General features: G+C 46.9%; 1 protein-coding gene across 1 annotated transcript in view; it reads left to right on the top strand.

Annotated features, from left to right (window-relative positions):
* Lama1 (laminin subunit alpha 1) overlaps positions 1-14,354 on the top strand; it is a 117,224-nt gene extending 102,870 nt beyond the window's left edge. The window contains exons 49-63 of the mRNA XM_021643485.2: positions 206-356; positions 1,362-1,506; positions 2,016-2,157; positions 2,245-2,359; positions 2,533-2,703; positions 4,333-4,484; positions 5,211-5,396; positions 6,612-6,762; positions 7,941-8,053; positions 8,560-8,749; positions 9,254-9,412; positions 9,827-9,980; positions 10,966-11,099; positions 13,177-13,399; positions 13,989-14,354. Of these exons, the coding sequence (XP_021499160.1) occupies positions 206-356; positions 1,362-1,506; positions 2,016-2,157; positions 2,245-2,359; positions 2,533-2,703; positions 4,333-4,484; positions 5,211-5,396; positions 6,612-6,762; positions 7,941-8,053; positions 8,560-8,749; positions 9,254-9,412; positions 9,827-9,980; positions 10,966-11,099; positions 13,177-13,399; positions 13,989-14,149 (2,347 nt within the window). The 3' untranslated portion in view covers positions 14,150-14,354. The remainder of the gene's footprint in view (positions 1-205; positions 357-1,361; positions 1,507-2,015; positions 2,158-2,244; positions 2,360-2,532; positions 2,704-4,332; positions 4,485-5,210; positions 5,397-6,611; positions 6,763-7,940; positions 8,054-8,559; positions 8,750-9,253; positions 9,413-9,826; positions 9,981-10,965; positions 11,100-13,176; positions 13,400-13,988) is intronic.
* The last annotated feature ends 5,061 nt before the right edge of the window (positions 14,355-19,415 follow it).

The raw sequence follows: 19,415 nt of genomic DNA, 5'->3' as shown, positions 1-19,415 counted from the left end.
TCCTTTCCCCATGTCTGTCAGTTCTCAGAGCTGTTCAGATTTTGGAACCCTTCAGATTTCAGAAGTTCAAATTAAGGGTGCAACTTGTCGCACATCTTATACTTACTAACAGTAATGGAGATAAAATTCTACCATGGCTTAGGACGAGGGAATTCCTTTGTCTCTCTGTCCCTTGGGTGATACTTCCGCCACTTCCACCTTGCAGCTCCCAGAATGAAGACTCTTCCTTCCATTTCGACGGAAGTGGGTATGCGGTTGTGGAGAAGACGCTGCGGACTACCGTGACGCAGATACTGATACTCTTCAGCACCTTCTCCCCCAACGGGCTGCTTTTCTACCTGGCCTCAAATGGCACCGTAAGTTCCCCTGCAGCACTTGACCCTCCCTGGGTCTGCACCTATGTTTGCTGTGGGGCTTCTCCCGACAAGAGGTCAACAAGTGTGCATGCACTCCAGAAAGCGTCCCCAGACAGCATAGCAGTGCGAGTGAGGAGTTAGCAACAGGAAAATGAGTCCCGCAGATGGCTGCAGGGCTGAGAAGTCTCACCCCAGCGTGGGTGATGCCACCGCATACTGTGTAGCATTAGTCAGTCCTGGTCGTCTTACGTACCCCACCACCTAAGTCCACAGGAGCTGGGGCGTACGTGCAGGAGGGAGTAAAACACAGAAGTGGGTGATTGGCTGCGACCTCAGGTGAGGGCTTCCCATCTGCAACCTGGTCTTCTCATCGTCTCCTATCCATGGCTACCACTGGGGAGTCATACCCACTGTGAGGAACATGGTAACAGCCGCGGCATGTCTTGGGGACAAAGTTGTGTGGCGCTGTCTCCTTATTTTATGTATATGGGTAGTTTTTATGTCTGTATGTCTGTGTATCATATGCATGCCCACTAAGGGCAGAAGAGGGATTGGCTCTCCTGGGACTAGAGTTACAGATGGTTGTGAGCCACCAGGTGGGTACCGGGCATTGAACACAGATCCTCTGCAAGAACAGCCAGCATCCTTAACCACTAGGCCATCTTTCCACCACAGTTGGCTCATTTGGACCTTATCTGCTGGAATGCTCTCATCTTGTAGGCTGGTCATTTTCAGAGCAGCCCACTTGTCAATGTAAATGAAAAGCACATAAAGACAGGCCAGTTCTCCTACTAAAATACGGATTTTGGTAACAATTGATACAGTTCATTTAATTCTCAATAATATTCTACAAGAACTCTGGGGGCATTTTTACTTTCGTGTAACAGCCTAGCTATGTAGCCAGGCTCACTTTTCCTAGTTTGACCTTAACAGTCTACTTCCATCCCCAGCTTGGGTGGGAAAAGTCTCAGACGTCTCTGCAGAGATCTCTTCTTTCCTTCACAGAGGGACTTCCTGTCCATTGAGCTGGTCCGCGGCAGGGTTAAAGTGATGGTGGACCTGGGGTCAGGACCCCTCACTCTTATGACAGACAGGCGCTATAACAATGGAACCTGGTACAAAATTGCCTTCCAGCGGAACCGGAAGCAAGGTAGGTGCTCAAGGTTAGACATCCAGTCCGTGGTGTTGGCTGCCTCTCTAAGAACAAGAAGCACTCCAAAATGAGCGGTTGTTGTGCTCCTTTAGCTTCCTGGCTGCAGCTTCATGACTTTAGAGTACATGACCCTCACCATTTGCCACTTGGCCACAGCTCCATTCGGGAGTGATATTTGGATTAAAAGCTGCCTTTGTCTGTGGAATGAGAAGCAACGGGATTCACTTACTGCGGGGAAGAACACTATGATCCCGTTTGTCTATGGCTTTGTTATTTCTCGTTAAATGTCGGGTTGGAGATGAGAATCGGATTGATCCTGTTTTCTTTCACACATCTACCCTTACCGTTCAGCAGTGTGTGCTCTGCTCCTGCCGACCTTCTCCTAACAGCGAAGAAAAAGTGCCAGTCAATTTGCAGGATCTAAAAGAGCATGTCCCCATAAGTAAACAAACTATGTTGACAGAGGTTTCCATTCTTGTTAACTGTTCCTTTCCACATCCTACCAGGACTGCTAGCTGTCTTCGATGCATACGACACCAGTGACAAGGAGACCAAGCAAGGAGAAACCCCAGGAGCCTCCTCTGATCTCAACCGGCTGGAGAAAGATGTGATTTACGTGGGCGGGATACCTCACTCTACAGCTCTTAGGTATGAATCGAAATGATGGCACGGCCGTGTGGGATTTGCTGCCTATCCTACCAAGCATGTGAATGATTCGCATGTCCTTGCCTGCAGGAAAGGGGTCAGCAGCAGAAGCTATGTAGGCTGTATCAAGAACCTGGAAATATCCAGGTCCACCTTTGATTTGCTGAGAAATTCCTACGGAGTGAGAAAAGGCTGTACACTGGAGGTGGGGACCGAGTGTTGTCACAGGGGGGTCTGGGTGGGTTTCCATAAGCGCCCAGTGGTTCAGCTACACAATAAAGCTGCAAGCTCTCAGCCTGTGGGCAGGTGAGCAGCAAGGGAGGCCAGCAGTCCCGTGACAGCAGGCCAGCCTCGTTCTGTTCTCCTCTCCGTCACCAGCCCATCCAGACTGCGAGTTTCCCAAGAGGTGGCTACGTGGAGGTGCCGCCCAAATCTCTGTCGCCAGAATCATCCCTGCTAGCCACGTTCGCCACCGAGAACAGCAGTGGCATCATCCTGGCTGCCCTGGGCAAGGATGTGGAGAAGGCCGGCTGGTCTCGGGCACATGTGGTGAGTAGCTGGGACCCACAGAGGGAGGGGTCTTCCAATAACACGCACGGGGCATTTCCACCTCACACGCTCATGGTAGCTGTTTCTGAGCGATTGTGTGGAAGGGTTTTTAATGAGTAAAAGTTGTTACTCCAGAGTATTATGCTCCTAAACCGTGATTTCCTGAGTTGCGTGATCAACATCATGCCTGCAGAGGTGGAGAAAAGGCTGCTGTCCTCAGACTAAAGCAACTGGTCAGGTGGCAGAGCCTGGGTTTCCCTCTATATGGAAACTCGATGCTTGCAGCAGAGAGACGACTGCCTCTTACATTCGTTGGGGGAGGGATTTGTTGTCATAAATGTGAAGAGAGGAGAAAGCCAGACGTGGCCTGTGATGGGTGCAGTGGTCCGGCAGCAGGACAAAGCAGAGAAGATGGAGTTTGATTCTCTACATGGGCATGTCATGTGATCACACCACCAAAAGCAACTTGGGGAACACCAGTGTGCGGTCTTGGTGGAAGAGAGCCTGCACGCCTGCAGTTTAGAGACCCGTGTGCTCTGTTGCTTGAGACAGGGTTGTGTAACTCTTGCCCTGCACTCTGCATGCTGGGTACCGCTTCCTAAACTTCATGGGGCAGAGATAGGTCCTGAGAACCTGCTGAAGCTGCCCGTGGCCACAGGGCTGTTCTGTGTCAGAACCAAGGCTGGAATACCAGTCTGCGGGCCCCGGGTCTGACCTGGGTCACTTACCCGAGGCTTCCCTGGTGCTGGGATCAGTTTTGTGACCTTCATTAATCCATTTTTTAGCTGAGTTTAAATTCATACAAAATTACCACCTTCCAGTGAACCTTAGAGGTTTCATCCACAGTGGACTACCTATTTGATTTACTCCCTTCCTCTCTCTTTCCCTGTTTCTATTCTGGGGCTCTCAGGAACACTTCTGTCACGATCGTACGTGCATCATGTTGGCTTGGGGCCTTGCCTTCCTTTCTTCTGGGTGCAGACCTTTAAGGGATTTCTGTGAGAGAGCGGTTCTGTGTTTTAACTTTTGAGGAGGCTGCTAAACTCCCCCCACCAATGGAGATGGGGTTACGCAGGAGTCTAAGCTGCCCTATAAGCCAGTGGAAAGGGCCGGGGCATCTGCTGTTAGCAAGGGCGTTGAGAAACACATTTCAGCTCTGGGGCTGGCCTTGTAAGTTGTGCTGCTTTTCAGTGGCACAAAGAAGTTTTAGGAACTTCGTGTGTCTTCAGACCCTTCTAGCTCTTAACACCATTTTTAGACATGTTAGAAGTAATCCATGGCAAAAGGTAAATCAAATTTAGGTGGTCACGTGTACGGTAATAGAAAATTAGAAGTTTCTTTAAAAAAAATTTTTATGGTGAAAAAAATAAGTTAGTCTAGTATATCACGTGGCAGCAAATAGGAAGATATAGAGACCTGTGCAGATGATCCATGACAGGATCGGTGACAGCCTGGGTGGAGTATAAGTTACACGGCCACAGATCAGAAAGCAGTACGTCCAACCTAAACTACTGTGAGGGATGGCGACATTCACAAGCACTTCTTTGCCTTGTGTTATCGGTACTAGCTGCAAAATGTTCCAAATCCTCCAGTAATGTGTTTTGTTTTGGAAAAATGCATCCTTTCCAGCCCTTCTTTTCCATCATGCTGATTGAAGGCCGCGTCGAAGTGCACATCAGTTCCGGCGATGGGACCAGTCTGAGGAAGGCCATCCTGCTCTCCCCCATGGGCTCCTATAGCGACGGACAAGAACATTCCATCTCCCTGGTTAGGAATCGGAGGTATCTTAGCTCTCAGGCCTTTGGGTCAGGGGTTGACGTGTGCATGAGAAAGCTTCTCAGTAGGAGCCTTGAAGGATGCTTGGTGTGATTAAGGGACTGGGGTGGTTGGCATGATGCCATGAGCAATGGCATCTCACTGAAACAGGTCTCACTGTTTCAACATAAGTCTAGGAATTTGCTAGAATTCTACCATATAGATCAGCTTTCCTCTAGTTTATAGTAATGTGCTTGTGAAATTTTCACACTTGAGAACTTTAATTTTGTACCTGACTTCAGGTGCATGTAAACTGTTTACAAACTGGATGAATTTGGTAGCGAATGGGAAGCCAGTTTTGGTAAGTGGTATATTATTGCCAACAGTAAACATCACACAAGCACTCCATGTATCTCCCTCTGTGACTGAAGACTGTGTGTTTGAGGCACACTGGTATTTTCACAATAGGAAAAGAGGTGTTTGAATACACACATTTAATAATCAATCAAATTTGTTGATGTATTTATAGATTTTGTTCTTTGATGTTAAATGCTGAGCTGCATCATTTTCAGTTTTTGATTTTGTTTTTTGTTTTTGTTTTTTGTTTTTTGTTTTTGATTCACATACAATAATAATGTCAAAATTTATCTCCAGGAAAATGTATTATTCCAAAAAGAACTTGGTATAATTAGACATGAAAATGGAGCTGTTTGTCGTGCTGAAAAAGCTTGTTTTCTCCTTTGATCTGGTAGAGTTATCACCATACAACTGGATGAGAGCAGTCCTGTAGAAATGAAGTTGGGGCCACTAGCAGAAGGAAGGACTATCAACATATCCAACCTGTACATAGGGGGGCTTCCTGAGGACAAGGAGACTCCAATGATCAAGATGAGGTCTTCATTCCATGGATGTATTAAAAACTTGGTCTTCGACACTGAGTAAGTGTGACCGGCTCTCATGTTCTTGCACTTTGTATCTGCCTTCTGAGTTTGCTGTTGGCGATATCCTGAGTTCGGCAAGCTCTTCCATAACAACTGAGCCTTCTTGGTCTACCGTGACGGTCTCTTCCAGTAGATCTTACAGGGTTAACGTGGCGGACAGACCTGGCCATCAATCTGTATTAAGAGAAAACTCACCACTGACCCCCTGTGTGTACATAGCATTGAGCACTGAACTGGGCTTTAATGCATGCTGGACAGCCACTCTACCCACCCTCAAGTGTACCTTCGCAAGAACCCAACAGGCTTGCTAGCAGCTACATCTTATTAATGGCTTTCCCTGAGACAGTTGCTATAGAATGGAATATTGCAAGTCTCCATGCTCTGTGAAGAGGAGAATTAACATGTGCACAAACGGCTATTCATTCTTCCTCTCCCAAGCTCTAGTCACATTGGGAGGGTGGGAAAAGTTGCACCTGAGCCCCCAAGCTGGCATCTGCCTACAGGAAGTCACAACAGGCTCAGTAGTAGGAAGCCCTGACATAATGGCAGGGCTGTTTCATGGTCACAGTGTCCTTCTCTAAGCAGTCACCTCCTAGGAGTCCCTGAACTGAGCAAGAACAAGGCCTTTACAGACTCCAATGCAACAGCAGAGCCTTGCTCAGTTCCTTGTAGGTTAATATACATTCACCAATTGCTCATCCATCCCTTCACTGATCAGGCAACTCCACACTCCTAAAAGCCATAAGGCTCCGGACTCCACAGTCCAGAGCTTTGGGAGATACCAGTGGGATCCAGGTTGGCATAAGACACCCAGCTAGAGCTCCTGAAAAGAGAAACCTGTGACGAACAGAGTTCAGAACAAGGAACCAGTGTCAAATGGAAGCCACTCTTGAGCAGTGCAGGGACCAGAGACTTGTTGGCCTGAGAGCTCAGTGGGAGGGAGGCGACAGCCTTGAGTCCGTTCTGAGCTCAGGATGGTCCAGGTTACTAACAGGGCCCTGGTTTAGGGGTGGATTCTTATTTTAATTTGAACCAAACAGAAAAATGCTGTGTCCATGTGACTCAGGTAGTGTGAGGGATGGTCAGCTCGGTTACTCTAAAAGAAGTGGAGCGGTGGTTTAAAGTGGGTTTTAATTACTCAGTATTTAAATGGTTGGGCTCCCTGGCTGCCTTGTGGTATTTTCTTTTCAATGCTTTCTTATTTGTCTGTAGACTTTTGGACTTCACACATGCGACTGTCTCAGAACAAGTAGAGCTGGACACTTGCTGGCTGGCAGAGGAGCCCAAGCAGAGCCTGCACGGAGAACGTGGGGAGCTCCCCCCAGAGCCCCCAACTCTACCAGAGCCTGCAGTCACAACCTCCGTAAGTGGCATCAGCCAGGCCTGCTCAGGAGGGAAGTCACATACAAGGGGCGGTGGAGCCAGGCAATAGACTGAGAGAGCTGAGAGGCAGGGAGCGGCGGGAACCCAGGAGAGAAAGAGACAGACAGGGACAGACAGACAGAGAGACTGAGCTGGGGGGGAGGGATAAGTGTCGCCCCCTTGCTGTGCCCTCTTCCTCCCTCCCTCCACTTCTTTAGCTGTACCTCCAATGGCCGCATATCCAAGAGCCATTTGTCCCTGTAGACTGGGAAGTAGCTTTCAGGATAAGGCGGAAGTGCTTGTCTGTGGGTGACTCAGGATGGGCCAAGATGCTCAGCACCCCAAGTGGTTGGCACATCACAAGGGTTTTGATGGAGTTTTTCTAATGCCTCCTTAATACTTTAGCTCTACTTGGGGAGACAGAAATAAGCGCGTCCTGTGAGCCACTGTGTACTCTTCAAGGCTTAAGGGCAGGAGCTTAATTCTTTAAGTCAAATCTGGTCGTGGCTGCTTTATCCCCCCACCCCACCCCCGATTGCTCTCTCCTTGTGCACTGTAATAATTTAGAAATTGGTATATGATTATTCCAAAGCAGTAGCTTCTAAGCAGGGCCCAGGAGTCCAGGACAGTTTTCCTAGCTATATATGTCCATCTTAAGTCACAGAACTGAGTCTGGGACTCGCTGGCCTCAGTGTGAGACCTTGTGCTGGCAGCTGGCACTGCTGAGGCCTTGCGCTGTGCTCCTGACTTCCCACCAGGCTCTGCCTGGGGCCCTTCACACCCTGGTCCTCTCTCCTCACCCTGCACCTGGTATGTGAATTTAAGGCCTTGTGAGACCTGAGGGCACTGTTGTCTCCCAGTGGTATCCCGGGGCTGTGACTCCCTTTTGGCCACAGGTATCCTTGGGCAAATCTCCGTGATCTCTTAGGCCCAAAGAAGGCTCTTGGAGGAGCTCCTACGTTTATCAGACGGAAAATGAATTGAGAAAGATAGAAAGTGCAGATTGCTGTCGAGGTGAGGGGCGCCTGGTTTAAGTAGGTGTCCAGCAGAGTCAGACCACAGTGGTAGCAGCTGTTGTGCTGACACGGTGGCTTCTGTGGGACTCCCTTTATGGAAGAACATGTTTGTGTCAGCGGGGTCCTGGCGACAGTGGCTGAGGGTCCCTATGCACTCTTACAGGAACCATGCGCAGTGGACCCGGCTCCAGGATACGCTGCAGGCACTCACCAGTTTGGCCTGTCGCAAAACAGCCACTTAGTGTTGCCTTTGAATCAGTCCGATGTCCGGAGACGGTAAGCGCTTTCCCTCCCAAGGTCCCGCTGAGGTTTTCATTGCCAGATGATAAGGAAGGCGTGGTGTCAGGGTCTAGTGAGGGTCAAGTCAGGGTCAGGCCCCTCAGGAGAACATACTCTGCAAGGCCTAAAACAAGCAAAGGCTTTCCTGCTGGCCCGTGTGACCATCTTACTGGTTCTTGTCATTCGGAGCTCAGCCGAAATGTCATCTTGCCAGAGTTGTCCACTCTAAGCGCAGCTACCTGTGGGCCTCTCCGTGCCACAGTATAACGCTGACTAAGGTTCTGGGCTCGGTTCCAAGGTTTACGGGATGCTTTTTCACGTACTGCCATAGAACGGCTCCCATCAGACAGTGGCCACCTGTGCACAAGTGAATGAGCGCCTCCTCTCTCTAGAGAGGTTAATGACGCATGCTGACGTGGCGATGGGCTCTCGATGGGAGGTTGCTTTGGATACTGGAAGCGCAGCTTCCGGGTCCCCTGTGCTGAGTTCCTGCTCTCCCCCAGGCTCCAGGTTCAGCTGACCATCCGGACATTTGCTAGCAGTGGCCTCATCTTCTACGTAGCTCACCAGAACCAGATGGACTACGCCACACTGTACCTCCGTGAGGGCCACCTACACTTCATGTTTGACCTTGGCAAGGGCCGGACCAAGGTCTCTCACCCTGCACTGCTCAGTGACGGCAAGTGGCACACGGTGAGCTCCTGGGGGACCCTGTCCCCTGTCCCAAACTCTCTCCCTCCATCTCTGCTCGGTTTCTTGAAGGGAACCTACACACTTTGATCCCCCCATTGGCCTTATGTTTGATATCTCCTGCAAGTAACTGTAAGCATCTTGTCAGCAGGGCCCACCCCTTTCTGCTTCCTGAGTTCCTCCAGGTGCTTGGTCAGTGCTGAGCACCCAACGCACACTCAACAGCCGGAGATGGAATGAACCAAAGGTCTCTTAAAATATGTTCTTGACTTGGCAGGAAGTCAGTTAAGCCCACCTGTGGCCTGAATGAATGGAGCTGCTCACTGTGGCATCTGCTGCTAACCAGAGCTCTGGGCTCGGCTGGAGAATCTCCCTGTTATCCACCAGCCTATTCCCAGCCACAGCTCTGCCATAGGCAGAGCCATGCTTCAGGGTTTTAGCCCTAAGCCCACCCCTGTAAACGTTTTCTCAAGTGGTTTGCAAATCCCATGTTTTCGTGTTGCCTAGGTCAAGACAGAGTACATTAAGAGAAAGGGCTTCATGACTGTGGATGGCCAAGAGTCCCCCAGTGTGGCCGTGGTGGGCAATGCAACCACCCTGGACGTGGAGGGGAAGCTGTACCTAGGAGGCCTTCCTGTCCACTACAGGGCCAGGAACACTGGGATGGTAAGCTGCGGGTCTCTGTGTGGGACCCGAGTCACTTGGGTGCTTCTCCTAGGGCCGTCCAGCTCTTCCTGCCTATTGAGCGTTTACTCAATAAACGCTCCCTTTTCCAAAGTCACCCAGTTCCAAAGCAATTCAGGGAAAGGCCGGCAAACGCGTATGTGTGCATTAGTGAGAGGAGCATCTGGATCCAAGTGGCACTTTAGTAAAATGATAGAAAGCGCTTCCGGTGCTTTGCCACCAAAGGCCTGGAGCAAGAGAGCAAAGTGAGACGTGTGAGGAATTGCCACAATTAAGCTTTAAAAGCTGAGGTGGTGTCATAACGTGGGTCATCCAGGGAGGTTTAACTGAAGTGCAGGAACTGTATCTCCTATGTCGTCCTCATCTCCACCCACTCTCCTGTCTCAATTGGTCTAGGTCACCCACAGCATCCCTGCCTGCCTTGGGGAGGTGACAGTTAATGGCAAGCAGCTGGATAAAGACAGCCCAGCATCTGCCTTTGCTGTGGGCAGGTGCTATGCCGTGGCCCAGGAAGGAACTTTCTTTGAAGGGAGTGGATATGCAGCTCTTGGTAAGTGCACTCTGCCAGGAGCTCTTTGGGTTTGGTGTGTACTCTAAGGTGCTTCGGGTCCAGGAAGGAAGTCTGATAGGATAAGGCCCTGCTGGAGAAGCTGCTTAATTAGGGCTGAGTGTTCTGGTCTGTGCTTACCTGTTCACTCGATGCCTGCACCAGTCTTGTCCTCTGCAGGTGACCGGGGTTTATGTAGGACGAGTTCTCTGTTCAAGTTAATAAAGACCTTTGAACTATGAAGCAGGTGTGTGCATCTGTAATTCCAGTGCTTAGAAGGCTGAGGCAGGAGGATCACAAGTTACATACCAATGTGAATGAGAAATAGTGAGAGCATATCTTAAAAAAAAAAAATAAGAATTAAGAACAGGAAATACTCAGAGCAGCCAAGCATGAATGCAAGTAGGACACATGATCTGTCTTTCATCCATCCCCAGGCATGGGAACAACTACCTTCTAGTGCCAATATCCAGCAGTTTTTGTCACTTGAATTAAAAAAAAAAAATTCATTTTGAAAACACCCAATGCTAAGGCTGATACAACAGAAAATGATGGTACCTAAGGTACATACAAATCAAGAAACTACCAGGGAAAGACGAGCAAACTGGATGCCCCATGGCTGTAGAGGAAGGGAGTACCTGCTCATGCTCTGCTCTGGTCTGTGACCGAGAAAGTCCTTCCAAGGCAGTGTTCCTAGCCAGGCTCGGTTATGCACACCTGTAAGCACAGCACTCAGGAGGCAGAGGCAGGAGGATTGCAAATGTGGTGCCAGTCCGAATACATAGCGAAACTCCACTTTAAAGCAAGAACAGCAACAGAAGGAAGAGAATCCAGTGTTTCTTTTCCACACAGGAATGTGAGAGCAGAGGCCTGGAGGAGGGGGCGGAGTGCACCTAGATCGAGGTCTTGAACTTGGCCTGTGCTGTGGGTGTCTAGGCAACCCAGCCTGTGGGTTCTCACCATGACAGCGCTGTCTTGTGCTTTTCAGTCAAGGAAGGCTACAAGGTTCGATTGGATTTGAACATCACACTGGAGTTCCGGACTTCCTCTAAGAATGGCGTCCTCTTGGGGATCAGCAGTGCTAAAGTAGATGCCATTGGCCTAGAGATTGTAGATGGCAAGGTAGGTGTTCTGCCTCCGTGGGAGGGCCACCCTACAGAGGTGGAACAGGAGAGAAGTGTAGAAATGCTCAGATTCAAGTCTCTTAGTCCCCATTTCATTAATGGAGACAAAGGAAATTTCCATTACTATTTTAAAATCAGAGGGTCCTGAAAAGCTGTTTGCAGGATAACTTTCTTTTCACGTATCTGAATCAGCACTGCAGCTGTAATGGCCAAGCATTTCTGCTTGGATTCTACCAGGAGTAACATGTCCATATAACACCATCTCTTCTAATCATTTTTAAATCATTCACTTGAAAGTAAAGAGAGTCACACAGAGAGAATTGCAGGGAAATGAACACAGACATCTCCATGCAGCCACCCCTAGGCATCTCATGGTAACGTCAGGTACTGGACACACTGAATCCCCACAGGACAGCCTTGTTAGGATGGCCTAGAGTGCATAGCTTGTGACCCACGAATGGTACCATTGCCACCATCAAGATCCATGATAACTTTGACAGTACTGACAGCCCCTTCACACAGTGATACTTTGTAACACAGCTTCCAGATCCTGCCTGCCCCCTCCCCCTTGGCAGTCACTGATCTGTCTCCATCTCTGTTGTTGCATACTAAGTTCAAGAAATTAGTGTGATTTTTCTAAAGCTCCAGCCCTGTTGTGTATAGCAACAGTTATTTCTTATTACTGAGAGTTACTTTGTGGGCTAAGTGTCTTGTACTTTGGTTTTTATTTATCTATTTTTGATTAAAAATATGTAATTTTTCATGTAACTTTGGTGATCTTGCATCTCAGCCTCTTTAGTTTGTAACTCTCTATTCTGAAATAGTTGAATCATAGGTGGCAAGTCCAAAGAAACTTGGGAGGAATGGCTAACTGGGGTGCCGATTGCCGTAACAAGGCTCATGTTGGCCTCCAGGCTCACTCAGTACCTCTGCCTCCTCACAGTTCATCTTACCCTGCTGGTACTCTAACCGTCTCCAGCTCACCCTAGCTTCTGATTTCTACATGGCCCTGCCATTTTGGCCATGTGCTTTCTTCCTCCTCATTGTCCTGCTCTCTTGTTCATCTCTCCTTTTTGCTCTCCCTTCTCTTCCTCTCTCACTTCATACATGCACACACACACACCGTGACCACCTTTCATGACATGGTTCAGCCTACTGTCATGTTTAGTCTACTATCTTTCCCTCTGGACTCTTCCAGATGCCTCTGGCTGTGCTTTCGCTCATATCTACAATAAAGGCCTTTCCCTCAGCCATACCTTGGAGTGCTCACATACTCACTTTTTACTGTAGGAACTTAGAACATGATGCTTGACATTCTTCTGTATTCCCTCAGTCAACTTCAACTGCCAGAACCAAGTACTGGAGTCAGGAGGCTTAAACACACACACACAAATGGACTCTCCCAGCCCTGAAGGCTGGAAGTCTAAGGCTTGGTAGGGTTGCTTTCTTCTGAAGACCCTCTCCTTGGCCAGCACATGGCTACCTTCATGTGTCTTTTCTGTGTTTCTGTATCCTGATGCCTCTTACCAGGACTCAGATAGGATTAAAGTCCACCTCAGTGGCCTCATTTTACATTTTAACAACCTCATTAAGGTCCTCATATCTGAATAGCAGCATATCCTGAGGAATGATAGAGGTTGGAACTCCAACATGTGAAAGTTGGAGTGGCACCGTCGGCCTGGAACCCCTCTCTGCCCTTTGCGAAGCCCTGGCATTTTTTGTTCGTTTGTTTGCTGGACAAACTCTGGTTTGTCAAGGAAGTTAGGGAGTGACAGTGTTTAGGGGCTGTCCATGTGCAGCCTCCTTGACCATAAGCTCCCGGAAGTGTCCCGCAGTGCTCTGAAAACGGAGCACTGACTTCAGGATTGTGGGAGCTGGGATAGAGTTAGAGTCCTTTAGGAGGCGATTTTTCCACTACCATTGTTTGTTTTGAATGGTCAGTGTTCCTTGTTTCTAGAATCCTGTGAGGGCCTCTGCTCTGAGAATAGTTCATGAATGTGCTGTGCTCCTTGGCTTCTTGGCCTTCTGGCAAAAAGACAGTAGAGAAATCTCACCCATGTATTTGCATTGTTCAGGTCTTATTTCATGTCAACAATGGTGCTGGTAGGATAACAGCCACATATGAGCCCAGAGCCCCCAGAACTCTCTGTGATGGGGAATGGCACACGCTCCACGCCCACAAAAGCAAGCACTGCCTCGTCCTGACCGTGGATGGGAATGCTGTTAGGGCTGAAAGTCCTCACACCCATTCCACTTCCGCCGACACCAACGATCCCATCTATGTGGGTGGCTATCCTGGTATGTGTGAACACCTGTTCTGTTTATCCACAGAGGAGGCTCAGTCCTGGGGAGGTGTGAGCTCAGAGGATTGTGGGGTAGGGATTGAAAGACAGAGAGTTAATGATGAGCCTCAGTGTCTTAGAAATGCTGTTTGAAATACTATACCTCAACTTGTTGGGAAATTTAGCATAGCCCCCCCCCCCCCCGCCCACCATACAAGATTATCACTGAGAACATTGGCTCTGTCATCAGGTAAGCCGGACGATCCTGTCTTTGCCCTATACGATGGCAAGATTGGGGTCTAAGTCACAGGGATAGACAGAATTCATCCTCTTGTACCAAATTTGCACTTGAAGTATGCACTTAAGATGTCCAAGAAATAACTGTACACCCTCAACACCTTTTGTGTGACTTTTCAAGTCACAACTACACCTTCAAGGCACTACTTGCTAAAAGTTGACGGGAATTCTGCCATTTGCTGAAGCCACATATGTGGGAAATACTCTGATTTCACAGAGGGTCCACTGGAGCTTATTCTTGATGCTAATGTACAACTTAATCTATCTCAACAAAACTAAGCAAGACTTGTTTCTTTTTTTCTAAACAGCCAATGTCAAACAGAACTGCCTGAGCAGCCAGACCTCATTCCAGGGTTGCATGCGGAATCTCAAGCTGAGCAGGGGCCCACAGGTACAAGCCTTGGATCTGAGCAGAGCCTTTGACCTAAGAGGGGTCTTCCCGCACTCCTGCCCTGGGCCTGAGCCCTGAGCCGCTGCCACAATCCTCAGCTGGAACCATTATTGCTAATGTATTGAAGAGAAACAGTTTGTGAACTCTAATGTCTTCCGTTCTGATCTCATTTCCAACTCAGGTTATGTTTCCAGAGAGGAAAAAAAATGCTGTATTTATGTTGAAATAAAGCCACACATGTACAACAGATACCTCTATTAAATAGTCTAAAATGTCAGTTGAATTCATGGTCCCTTTTTTCAAGTTTTTCAGATGGGTCTTTGTGGACATGGAATTTTCTCCTGAAGACTTGATAGTGTTTGCTGCTTGCATTTTGAACATTTAAAAAAAAAAATCACTGCAGACTGTATTAGATTAGGGCAGAATATGGATAATTTGATTTCCTTTCTTTCTTTCTTTCTTTCTTTCTTTCTTTCTTTCTTTCTTTCTTTCTTTCTAAGTTTCATACAATATTTTCACCAGGTGGAAATGAGGACCTGAGGACAGCCTGGTTGGTGTCTTACCAAAACAGAAAACATTGTTCTAAGACACGTGGTTTTACAAGTGCTGCAATATAATTTAATGCCTCTCAACACAGGCAACCAGGAAAATGAAATCAACAAATGCTAATCTCAAAAGGGACTTTATCAGACAAAGCTTTCATTACTTTTTCATTTAGACACGTTTATGGCCTTGAGCACACTTCATAGATGAGGTCAGCTCCCCACTTCTGGTTCTCTCAGCTTGTCTCTCTGAAGCCTCCGCTGTCAGGACAAGGATGTTAAAACAGCTATTTCACATGAGCACTGTAAGGATGAGGAAATATTTATGTGTTTTATGTGAATGAAGCGACAGACATTTTAACAGAGAAATGGAAAATATGAGAAAGAACAAAATGAAGGTTTTTGTTTTTGTTTTGTTTTTTACTTTCTCACTACGTAGCCCCAACTGTCCTGGAACTCAGTATGTAAAGTAAGTTGGGATCCACATCAGAGATCCTTCTGCCTCTGCCTCTGCCTCTGCCTCTGCCTCTGCCTCTGCCTCTGCCTCATGAATACTAGGAATAAAGGTGTGCATCATCATTCCTGGCCATAAAATAAACTTCTACAGGTTCAAGAATTAGGTTTCAACATAATAAAGTTAAATATAGCCAACCCACAGGCAACATCATCCTAAGTACTTGGAAGATGAAATATTCCTTTATGAGCTGGAAGAGAAAACTGCTGTGTCTACTACTCCCACTGTTCTTAATCAACACAGTAGCCTAGCAATTAGGTAAGAGAGAGAAAGGGCCTGTAAACAGGAAAAGAGAAAGTCAAATTATCCTGTTTTGTAGAAAAACAAAGAATCAACCAAAAGACTATTAAAGCCCTAAGTTCAGTAAATTTGCAGGTTACAAAACCAACATGTGAAAATCAGTTGCAGTTTTTCATCTAAGTAACAAGAATTATGAGAAGAAAATTGTGAAAATAGTCCCATTCACAATAGCTACCCAAAAAAAGAAAGGGAAGGGAGAGAAATGGGGAGTAGGGGGTGAAAGAGGAAGAGGAGAAGCGAGTAGTGAGAGAAGAGTCCAAAAATCTTGGCGGAAGTTTAAAGACTTGTGTAATACAAATTAATACTCATGAACAAAACTGAAGGAGATACACACACAGAAACCTACGCAAACATGGAGTTACCTCCATGTTCGTGGATTGGAAGGATTAATATTGATTTGAAAACCCCTATATTATCCAAGGTGATTTTGTTTTAATGTAATCCCTATTAAAGTACCAATGGCATCCTTCACAGAACTAGAGAAAATAGTTCTGAAAGGTATACAGAAACGCAAGAGTTACCCAAGCATTCTTTCTTTTCTCCTTCCTTTTCTTTCTTTCTCTCTTTTCATTTTTCTTTTTTGGTTTTTCAAGACAGGGTTTCTCTGTGCAGCCTTGGCCGTCCTGGACTCACTTTGTAAACCAGTTGACCTCAAACTCACAGAGATCTGCCTGCCTCTGCCTCCTGAGTGCTGGCATTAAAGGCATGCACCACCACGCCTGGCCCGAAGATTTTTCTTTTTATTGATGTGTGCGTTTGTGTTTGTGGGTGCCTGTCTTGGGCAGGAAAGGGCACCAGATCCCAGGGAGCTGGAATTACAGATTGTTAAAAGCCCTGAGGTGTAGGTACCGAAAATTGAATTCAGGTCTGCTGCAAGAGTAGCAAGCATTTTCAACTGTGGAGCTATCTCTCCAGGACTGTGAGCTGAAGAAAAAGATCAAACCTCAGGTCATTATGATGCCTCACTTTGAGCAGTAAGTACCGAGAGCTGTAGTCAGCAACACTGACATAACAGGATCAATCCCAGAAATAAACCTACCAATATCTAGGAAACCGCTTCTCGATAAAAGTACCAAAGAACCTATATGGGAAAAATGACCCTCTTCAATAAATGCTGGTTGGTAAACTGTAATTCCAAGTGAGAAATACAGAACTTTGACCTTTATCGGTAATGCTGCGGAAAAATCAACGATGGACCAAACATCTAAATGCAATGTAAAGCATGAGGGACACATTTCAAGAAACATGTATAGACAATGGATTGAAGTATGGCCCCAAATGTATAGGAAGCAAAAGTGAAAACCTGAAAACAAACAGCAGAGACAAACACGAGGAAATGTTTGCCATTCAGGTTCCCGACTCATCAGGCAAAGGATCGATGTCATTGAAATGAAAGGTCCTCAGACAAAACAAATAATCCAATGTAAAAAAGGGGGAGGGGCAAATGATCTGAATAGACACCTTTCAAAATAAATGCATATGGCTGGCAAGTGTATTTTGAAATAATTAGCCTTGTAGGCTACCAGGAAAAAAGTAAATCCAAGTTGCAATAAGAGATGTCAGCCCAGTTCCAATCCTGCAACACCGCTCAAATTAGTTTAAGTGAAATAAATGCTGCCAATGAAGTGGAGAAAACACGAATTCCCATACAGTGCTGGTGAATGTGCAAATTTGCACAGCCAGTAAGGACACCGCAGAGCTAGATGCCTTTCCAGTCCCCAGGCCTACTCTGCACCACGTCGCCAGCTCCGCCCACCGACAGCCTGGGCCCTCCCTCACTGGGACCTCAGCGTTGACCCGGCTCTTCTCCATTATAGCCCCGCCCCATCTGCTGCTGACCTCTCCCAGGCAGGTTGGCTCTGCCTGCCACACCCCATGGGCTGGTTGCCCCTACCTGGCTGACTAATTGGGCATGGTCTAAGGGGATTAGGGTGGAGTTTACTTCCACAGAGCAGTGGGTCTAAAGGCGGGGATAGAGGGTGGGGTTAGGTCTGCCTGGGTGCCTCTAAAGAAGGCCTAAGGGGCGGGGTCGCAGTGGATGGCAGCAGTTGGGTGGAGGGGACACTCTTCTCAAGCAGTTTTCAAGCATAGAAGGACCAGGACCCCCTCCTGGATTCAGAACATAAGGATTTGAGCTACTGGACATGGTAGCCCCATTCCTGGTGCGGGCAGCCACTTGCCGGGAGGCGGAAATGCTATCGGTTTGGGGATGGTCATTTCATTCCCTCCACTTAGATCTCCGTATTTCGCTGAGGATGTTTTCCCTGTTACCTTATCAATTATGGAGGAGGTTGAATTTGATAGCAGCATGCAAAAGTGCTTTGTACAGTAATGGTGATAATGAATTTGCTACCAACCCAGAGCTAGGAAGGAGCTTTCCTTGTGCAATTTCATCTGATCACATTGTCTTGTGGGAAGCTTTAACCTTCACTGTGCAGATAAAGAGACAAAGGCTCTCAGCGGTTTTCCCAAGGCTCTGCAGTAGGTCACCGCAGCTATACTTGAGCTCAGGGGCTGGAGATTTGATTCACTGGCTGCTCTTCCAGAAGACCCAGGTTCAATTCCAAGCAAACATAGCTCCAGTTCCAGGGGTTCGGACAGCCGCTTCTGGGGCCTTTGGTGGAAAGTCCTTTGGAAATGAAAATCTGTTTCTTTCACATTTGTCCACTCAGCTACATCCCGAGTTTCAGGACATCCTGGGATACACAAGATGGCTGCCTTTTGTTTTATTTTGTCAGAGAGCTTATTATGTGTAGCTCTGACTGGTCTGACACTTGCTGTATAGACCAGGTTGGCTCTGAAATCAGAGACAGATATACCTCTGCCTCTACCTCCTGCTTCCAGGCCAGGCCTTGGTGGCATAAGCCTTTAATCCCAGCCTTGGGGGAAAGAGGCAGTTGGATATTTGTGAGTTCAAGGCCAGCCTGGTCTACAGAGTGAGTCCAGGTAAAAGCTGTCTCAAAAACAAAACAAGAAAGGCTTTCCCGCCAGGCTTAGTCTTTTCTTTGGGACAGTTTGACTTTGTCCCTCTAACTGGCTGAGAACTTGCTATATAAACCAGACCTGCCTCTGAACTAAAGTGTTCTTGAGTGCTGGAGTTAAAGGCATGTGACAATTTTGGCTTTTTTTTTTTCTTCATTAAACCTTGCCTTTATTTGAAAAAAAAAAAAAAAGTGTGTGTGTGTGTGTGTGTGTGTGTGTGTGTGTGTGTGTGTTGGGGAGAAAAGCATAATGTCATAAGCTATCATTGTTATTATCATAAAAAAAAAAAAAGAAAATGCTTCTCTGAAAACAAGCTCTGTCACAGATTCCTGCACTGGGATTAAAAATGTGTAAAGCTGCTGCTGCCATTGCCTGGCAACATTTTTTAAAATTTATTTTCCAAAACACAAAAATAAAAAAAGAGAGAAAGGAGAGGGATCAAATGTCCTATGTTATTTTTTATTAGACTTTAGGAAAAAAAGGAAGTTGAAAACAATTGATTAAATAAAAGTCAAGAACATTGTAAAAATTTTTATTTTCAAAAGGTCATTTTGAGACAAGTATAAAGATGAGTGTCTTTAAGTTCAACATTTGAAAGATACAGGCATGTGGATCTCAGTAATTGAATGGCTAGCCTGGTCTACACAGTGAGTTCCAGGCCAATCAGAGCTATGTAATGAGACACTGTTTCTTTTTTTTTTTTTAATGTGTAAAAGTATATTTATAGAAATATATATAGTATGTAATAATAATGATATAATAATAATAATGATGATAGCTTATGACATCGAAAGAAATTTTAATATAATTTTTATTTATTACAATGTATTCACTTTGTATCCCAGCTGTAGCCCCCTCCCTCAGCCCCTCTCAATCCCACCCTGCCTACCTGGTCTCCTCCCATGTCCCTTCCCACTGAGGGGAGGACCTCTTCCCCTTCCATCTGACCCTAGCCTAACAGGTCTCATTAGGACTGTCTTTCATAGTCTTCCTTTGTGGCCTGGTA

The sequence above is a fragment of the Meriones unguiculatus genome, chromosome 15 (genome assembly GCF_030254825.1).
Source record: "Meriones unguiculatus strain TT.TT164.6M chromosome 15, Bangor_MerUng_6.1, whole genome shotgun sequence".
NCBI classification, from domain to species: Eukaryota; Metazoa; Chordata; class Mammalia; order Rodentia; family Muridae; genus Meriones; species Meriones unguiculatus.
This window is presented reverse-complemented; position numbering and strand designations above follow the sequence as displayed.